At 36.1% G+C, this 8,460-nt stretch overlaps 1 protein-coding gene across 1 annotated transcript in view; it reads left to right on the plus strand.

Moving 5' to 3' along the window:
- Window positions 1–1,252: 1,252 nt before the first annotated feature.
- The window catches only part of LOC110060987 (serine/threonine-protein kinase Sgk1-like), a 15,625-nt gene continuing 8,417 nt past the window's right edge, over window positions 1,253–8,460 (plus strand). The window contains exons 1-10 of the mRNA XM_020767802.2: window positions 1,253–1,615; window positions 3,120–3,206; window positions 3,652–3,724; window positions 4,094–4,169; window positions 5,427–5,523; window positions 5,914–5,960; window positions 6,638–6,695; window positions 6,837–6,920; window positions 7,174–7,236; window positions 8,442–8,460. The exon at window positions 8,442–8,460 is cut by the window's right edge and continues 50 nt beyond it. Coding sequence (XP_020623461.2) covers window positions 1,544–1,615; window positions 3,120–3,206; window positions 3,652–3,724; window positions 4,094–4,169; window positions 5,427–5,523; window positions 5,914–5,960; window positions 6,638–6,695; window positions 6,837–6,920; window positions 7,174–7,236; window positions 8,442–8,460 — 676 coding nt within the window. The 5' untranslated portion in view covers window positions 1,253–1,543. The remainder of the gene's footprint in view (window positions 1,616–3,119; window positions 3,207–3,651; window positions 3,725–4,093; window positions 4,170–5,426; window positions 5,524–5,913; window positions 5,961–6,637; window positions 6,696–6,836; window positions 6,921–7,173; window positions 7,237–8,441) is intronic.

Below are 8,460 nucleotides of genomic sequence, written 5' to 3' on the forward strand. Positions count from 1 at the left end.
CAGTTTATGAATCAGTGAATGACTACTATACCTATATTTTGAGTATTTACTCAGATTTAAATTCACCAACCGATAACAATAAGAAGCTAAACAGGTAGGAAAAATACAACTCAAAAATGGAAACAATAGCGTTCTCTCCCTATATTACCTATCGATGGCTACCCCTCGGAAACGTTCGCTCGACGTCATTATAGCGAAGAGAAGGACTTGATACTATTTTCTGCAAGATTTGTTGCAACAAAATCGTACAGACACCCCATTTGAGGTAATTTTTTGCGGAACTTGGATCATAACAAAATTGCGAGGAAAAAAACAGCAACAAGGCCGGGTTCTTGACAGAACAAAATTTTCGCGAAATAATTAAATTTCATCGGGGTGGAAAAGTAACGTCTTAACGATAAAATGTGTCATAATTGAACACGTAATTCACAGGCGATTCGCGTTCCCTATTTAACAAAATGACGTCAGTTTTTCGAGCGTCTGTCGTGTTATTGATCATGAATTTCGTCATAACATCAAAGCAGCTGTAGTCTGTGGATCCACAGCTGCTTTGACAATGTTATGACGAAATTCATGATCAATAACAGGACAGACGCATAAAAAACTGACGGCAATTTGTTTTTACGATAACAAATTGTCAAGGCGGTGGCCTTATGGTTAGTGCGCTCGACTCCGGATCAAGCGGTCCGGGTTAGAGCCCAGGCCAGGGACATTGTGTTTTGTTCTTGGGCAAGACACTTTACTCTCACAGTGCCTCTCTCCACCCAGGTATACTAATGGGTACCGGCGAATTTAATGCTGGGGGGTAACCCTGTGATGGACTAGCATCCCATCCAGGGGGGAGTAGAAATACTCAATGCTACAGAAACCGGGATAAGCTCCGGCCTGATGAGCCACTAGACTTTACCTTTACCCTTAAATTGTCAAATTGACCGCTCTCGCTCGTTGACGCATCGCATAAATTATAAATTCATGAGTCTGTTGGCTCATTGACAATGAAACTTAGCCAATGAGCGCGCGAGAATTTCTGCAGCTATCGCAAAATAAGTCGCCTGCGTTGCAGCCGGACGTGTCACAGAATCCCCGATATAGTCCGTACCGGCGGTTTAGACTGTCTGTGACGTAGGCTAAAAATAAGTTGTCGACGAAATGTAATACTCAGGGTACTACGGCGCGGTGAAGTTTTCCTGGAGAATTACCACTCTCCCTCCCCCGCTGCATCCTGATTCAGTAGGAACCAGTCTCTCTCTTTTGGAACCGAGTAAGGAACTTTTTATTCACTTCCAGGATGAGGAGTTGTTTACGGGTTTTTGGCCACAAGGTGTTTGTTGTTCACAAGTGAAGGTTACTACGCGAAAATCAATTTCAAATGATTTCATCTTGTGTAAAGTTTCACGATCATTCGTGTAGCTGTCATACGTGAGTTTGTTTAAATTATGTCGTTGAATTGGGCTTAACTACAAAATTTAAGCTTACCAAAGGTTGGCCGCACGCAATCGCGCAAAGAACCTTCGACAAATTTCTTGGAGTTTACGGACGAAACATGTCCAAACAGATTGGAGTATCTGTGCCGGATTCTGAGACGTTAAGCTCTGAAAAGTCCAAACGTTTCACGGTGAGTGAAAATTTTCACTGAAAGTTTACAAGCTTATAGTTTTTTATAGTTTTCGTTTAGTAAGAAAGCTTATATATTTAGCGCCACCTTGTTTGTTTTCTGTTAGAATTAATATCTATGTCAGATTAAAACGAAACACAATATAATCCTGTTGTGTGCATACTATTTTTAATCATGGATTAAATTGTAAAGGATTTTGGCGCAACGAATATAATAATTAAGGTGAATGTCAAATGCTTTTCCTGCAATGGGTCTTTCAACTTTAGCTGATAATAAACAAGTTGGGTTTGCGTTAATCGAATTCTTGATCACACCGACAAGGTTATCAGATCGCACATAATATCCTCTGTAGGTCTAATGGAAACCCTATTAATTTGCTTGTTCGTTCTTTAGTTCACTGATTTTGCTGACGACATGTTGATGGAAAAATTTTCCGTGGTCAAAAACATGGATATGTTCTTACATAAAGTATATCGGGCTGGACAATATATGAGGAGGTTTACATGGAATATTAACCATTGTTATATAGCTAGAGTTTAGTAGGATCTAGCATGCACTCTTATTGGTTCATTTGTGGTCACATAGCGATGTCTTAGAAATCTAAATGTCATCGACCACAACAATTAAGCAACCGTCACCCACTCTCCCATTTGCCTTATTACAGGGACTGTGGAGACCATTTTAAAGTGGAAGGGCTAAAAAATCTGGCCAATACTACTGGCCAATATCACTTTAAAGTAGTAAAATCCATATTCTATCCATCTTAACTGGAGCCTTAGAAAATCAATCCCAGCAGTAAAAGTGGTAGGGCTATAGCCCTACCAGCCCCTCCCTCCTCCTCGGTCCCTGTATTATGTTACATTTTCCAGCTATATATAATGGTAATAGGACGGAGTCCAATTCGGTCGGAAAGCATCAAGCGATTTACAAAATCGGATGACATGCGAAGCCAGAATTTGAATTGTTTTAAATCACTAGTATGATTACAGAGTGAATTGAATGACACCATGTCCTGTTACCAATTAATCATAACCATTACAATTTCCCACAAAAGTAACAGTTTCATTTGAAAGAGGGCTTTTGATATAGTGATTTTTGAATATCATAATTAAAAATACAGAGAATAGCTTGCAAAATGGCTGTTAACGTGTAGTTTCTTTCAAAACAGTTAATGGAGACTAACCCTTCACAATTTTACAAAGTCAGTTTGTAGAGTGAACTGTGCTACCTTTTGCTCCTAGTTGTTAATATATTCCTGTGCAATTTTTAGTCCCTATGTGTGAATGCTGCATTGGACTAGTCCCTGCAACTAGTTCCCTTGTGTAAACTTGTTGCAAGGAGTAGTCCTGAGACTTGACCCCTTGTGTGTGCCGACCTGCAGAGTCTGCAAGGAATCTTAGGGAAGCCCTGTTAGTAGAAGGGGGGGAGTTACATGCATGGCCCCTGTTTGAATTTGTTGAATTTGTTTGTCGTATTTTGAACATTTGGTCGTGTTATTTTAAAGGTGTATAAAGTTCTTGTAAAGCTTCCTGATGGTCGAAGTTATTTCATCTTCAGGAGATACAATGAATTTTACAACTTGTATGAAAAGGTGAGTTTCATTTTTTTTAATCATTCTATCTGTTAAGCTCCTCTAAGCATGGTTAACCCTTTCTCATACTAGACAAGGCACACAGGAGAAGAGAATTGACCCACGATATGTTGGATTACCATTATTTAATTAGTGAATTTCTGCTGTGGGTAGAAGTACTGCTAGTCACTTCATGCTACAGAAATTGGAGATAAGCACCAGTCTGATGGGCCTCTAGGCTAAATGCAGACTTTGCCTGTACCTTTTCCTTTACATAAATAGTGCTAACCAGAGATGTGAGAGCAAACGATATGTAGACATGTTTGAACAACTCTTAGTCATAGTGTTACAAGTTTGTGAAGTGTTTCTGTGATAAAAGCAGTCTCAAGTGACAGGATATAGCTTTTGTTTGATTTAGTGGGAGCTATTATTTAGTATTATTATTAATATTGTACTTCATTTACAGATAAAGAAAGTCTTCCCTGAGTTGAATATAAAGTTACCAGGAAAACGACGTCTGGGCAACAATTTTGATCCTGGTGAGTGGCCTTCATAAGCACGAATCATGAAATTTTGGGAGCAGTCTTACCAAAAAATAAATATCCCAAGCCATCCCACTGAATTGCCACTGAATTGAATTATGGAGAGGAGTTTCAAACAAAAGGTACTCTGACCTGTAGGGGTACGGATATTTTCTTGAGCAGCACAATGAGGAAGTCTTTAAAAATAAAGGATGACATAGTAGGTTTGTGAAATTTCAATCTTTCCTGACTCAAAAAAATAAAACGGCCATAGTTCACATAATAAATTTCTCATTAATGTTTGTACAGAATTTGTAACTGTAATTACATGTAATTTGTAGTAAATGATGTTATTAATATTTTATTTCAATTCAATTGTTTTGTCAGAGTTCATAAGAATGAGAAGGGAAGGACTTAATGAATTTACAAGCAAGATAATCAACCATCCCAATGCCATTGAACAGTGAGTCAACATATATCTATTCTTGGTTACGGTAGTTAATTGTTGGTAGAACTCCAGTTAGTGTTTTTGTAATGTTATAGAAATATTCAGATTAAGACTGTTTGTTACGATGCGTTTGATTAAGTTACCAGACACTCACTGTGAAGTCTATTTCGAGCACAGTAGCTAGTCGTATAGGCTGATCTGCTTTTACAAAATTTGCAAATTATTTTCTCTGAAATGATTGATCACGGGTCCATTTACCTATCTTTGAGCAAATCAGCCCATTCTTGATTGAGCCAGTGTTATAAACTGTATCTACTGATTAAGGGAGAGGTCCAGGAGGTACCAGGTTCAACTGCAGTCAATTCCTGATAACTCGAACACTTGGTAACTTGAACCTCCTGCTAACGCGAAGCAATTTTCATTTCCCCTCAGGTCATATTCTGTTCATACAATTTTACCCTCCACGATGAGAGTCAGTACTGAAGTCCAAAACATTGATCGGAAACTATTTCTTGAAAAAGTAAATCACATGAACTCCAAAGCAGTAGCCTGACGTTGTTCTCTTTGAAACCTGTAAAGTTCTCCTACTTGCTATGCTTTGCTTTCTTTTGTTTCCCATTATGTTTATATGTTCTGATTTATCCACATCAGTAATGTAGAAATATATAGTTTCATTTTCACTCAACTTCTGTATAATTAAATTTGATTAAAATGTACACTGTATGAATAGAAATATGGTAAACACCGTTTTTTTCTTTATTTCTGGTCATTCATTCTCAACTCCCGATAATGCAAATTCCTGATGACTCAAACCTTTTTTAAGTTTCCTTGAAGTTTTGACTTATTGGGATTTGACTGTACAATAAATAGACTTTCAGTAGAGTTCTTAAAAGCTTGTGACGTACATGTAGTTTATTTTGCTGCAAGCGTGTGCTGCCCTGTCCCAAACCCCATCTGGTTCTGACTTATAAGTCACTATCATCTGGCTGTTATTCACTATCTAGAAACAGGGGCACGTGGCTGGATTAGAAATACAAAAAAACAGTCTGATTTAACATACTTTTGTGGCAAAAGACAGCTCTATTATCCTTAAAAAAAAATTGCTGAGAGAATTTGGTTTCCAGTTGAACAATGATTTCCTCAGGTGGTGAGGTCATTTTATTGCCAATACTGAATGTATTTGAATTTAGTTATTCTTACTGCAAAGAAATTTCAACAGAGTAATTTGTGAACTGCAGAAATCATTCATCAGTTGTGTAAACCTGTTCACAGCCCTGATGTCCGCCTGTTTTTATCACTGGATAATCCAAGGAATACCCAAGTTTATGACGATACTGAACAGTTTGGAGCTGACGAGGCTGATTTACTGGTACTCTTCTTCTGAAAAATAATAACTGTTTTAATTAACAAATAGCATGAAATAATGTTGTATACTGTGTGATAATAATAATTTCCAAATTCTTGCAAGTGAATAAACACCAGGACAAAGTAGTCAAAGGCAAAGGTGTTTTATTCAGTACAGGATTAACAAATCCTAGATTGTTTTGTTATTGATATGATAAAGTATCCTTTAACAAGTTTGATCCAGCAAGATATTTCTGTTGAGAGGGCTGATTGGGCACATCTAACCTTGATCGGAGCGTACTGCAGTGAAAAATAAATATTAATTTGTTTTTGGTGAATTTTATTGATTTAATTTGTTTGTTTATTTTTTTTTCTTAAACTGAAAATATGTATTCTTTTTCTTCCTGTCACAAAGGCCAAGGACATTGACAAGATTGATCTTGGAGATTCATACAATCAAAAGTAATTATAATTATTATTATTAGTTTAGTTTTCTTATTGCAACACACAGTTTATTTCACTTACAAGATGTATATTTACTCTATATACGATTTGTTACTTAAATTATAGTCACTATAGAAGGGTTAAACAAAAATAATACTTGCATTACTTATTCAACTTTTACAGAATCAATACACTAATTTATTGCAATACATGACACTAGGGTTCAAAAGATAAGTCACTTTGCATCCCTGCTAATTTCATTCTACCAGGTTTTAATTAGCCTAACTTTTGTTCACAGATATAATTCCTAGAATAACATTAACCTAAATGAAAATTTCACTGCTTACTGTTATTATTACTATTGGCATTTACTGTTAAATTAAGTATCCTTCATCACCTCGGCCATAATTCTCATTGTCATGATCGTCATGATCGTTGTCGTCATCATCATCATCATCATAATTGTCATCATGAGATGTTGAGGTTAAAGAATTATTTTTCGAGTACGTAACACAAAAAATAACATAAGGGCAATTAATGGAGTTAACTGTGCTATCTAGAACAATCAAGCTACTATGCGCACTCTTACAGTATCTGCAGCTTCTACACACTGAATTATACATGGTGATTAACACATCAGTATAAAATTAACTCCCAAATTGCATATTGGATTTTCAATTAACTTTGTGTTACAGGGCAAAGCCAAGTGACTTCCTGTTTCTCAAGGTTATTGGTAAAGGAAGCTTTGGAAAGGTAACACTGTTCTATTTATGATTTTTCATTGTTTCATTCCATTTGTTTACTTTAACAAAACTGAGCAAGTTAGCCGCAAACCTCAAACTTTATAGATGTCATTGTGTTATATACTTTAACGAGCTGTTATTGTAATTCCAGGTTTTCCTTGCTAAAAACAAACAAGAAGATCAATTCTATGCTATCAAGGTTCTAAACAAAGCTGCAATAAGAAAAAGAAATGAGGTTTGTTCACTTTAAACTACAATTGAAATCAAATTCTTAATTATGTCACTTGTATAACAAAATCATAGATTATAAAGTAAAACAGTTAACCAACCATATTTTGGCGGTGATTTGGTGGTGGTGTTAGAAACAGTTAAAAGTTTTAAAGTTAGGCTGATGCTATTTAAAAAAAAGCATAAAAAACATATTGAATGTTAATTACTAAACTTCCACATCTCATTATTTGCCCTTATTAATTTTAAAAATTTTTTAGGCAAAGCATATTATGGCAGAGAGGAATGTTTTATTGAAGAATGTTAAGCACCCTTTCTTAGTGGTAAGTACTGCAGAATGGTGTCTTTTGTTTAATGTTATCTAAAAACATTGAAACAGAATGTATTGTGGAAAGAAATGATGGTTTTACATTAAGGTGATTCCTCAGAAATAAAAGTTACCGAACAATTTTTTTGAAACTTTCCCTGAATGTTCCCCACTAAGCACTGTTTCGAAAAATAAAATAAAAAGGCTAGGTCGCCATCCTTTTTTTGAGAGATATGATGGGCCAATCTTACCCCATTTATGCCTAACCACGTGCTTTACTTCATCAGTTCACATTACATTTTGTGGTAGCTGGAAGCAAAGGTTACTAAAGCAATACTTGAAAAAATCTTGATAGGCAGAACATCTTGGGTACCTGGAACAATGTAATATATAAGTTATGGAAAAATCACACAATTCTAAATGACACTCACTCAAAACGTTCCCCAAATCATTGTTTTCAAGGTCATAATTCGCATCCTCGAGTACTAAGTAACAGTTTTGTGCACTCTTTCAACAATAACCTTTTTCCTTCCGAAGGATTTTTTTCCTAGTTTTTTACCTTTAAGCAAATAATTTGTACACCAAAATAATTTTTCAATGCAGTGCAATAAAAAATATAGGTTGCCATTCTTGTTTAAGAGAACACGAGCATTTATTTTGCTGTCGAGCTTAGCTTGAGGGAAATCTCTCACGTTGTGTCCGTGCACTCGCTTATATGCGCATGGTAATGACTTAAGAATCGTGCGCAGTAGGGATGTGTTTTTAAGAGAGCAAACCATTTTTGCAAGGCACATGAACCTTTTGTCTTACTTAGTATCCTCAGTGGAAATACACTCTACTGATAGTTATTTGATTGTACTCTTAAATGCCCCAACCAGTTTCAAACTGTTGATTGAAGGGGTGCATTGAAAAAAGCCCCAAGTGACTCTTGATCTCATGTCAAATGCTCCTTTTTTGTACAAGGAAGCAGAAAGCAATTTACTAAGAGAATCTTGCAGTCTATCAGATGTCACTCAGGGTCTTTTTCCATGCACTCCCTTCATATCTCTGGTATAAAGTATAGAAAAAATGATCATCCTTGTCAGTATTGTTATGGACTCTCACCCCCCACCCCCTGAGATAAATTATTCTCTTTTGCTTCTGCATTCAACCCCTGAATATATAAATGCCTGTGAAGAGAGTTTCATGTTAAGTGAGCCTATATTTTTATTATTATTTTAGGGATTGCATTACTCATTTC

The sequence above is a fragment of the Orbicella faveolata genome, unplaced genomic scaffold (genome assembly GCF_042242905.1).
Source record: "Orbicella faveolata isolate gen_17 unplaced genomic scaffold, um_ofav_v1 contig_47, whole genome shotgun sequence".
Classification (NCBI taxonomy): domain Eukaryota; kingdom Metazoa; phylum Cnidaria; class Anthozoa; order Scleractinia; family Merulinidae; genus Orbicella; species Orbicella faveolata.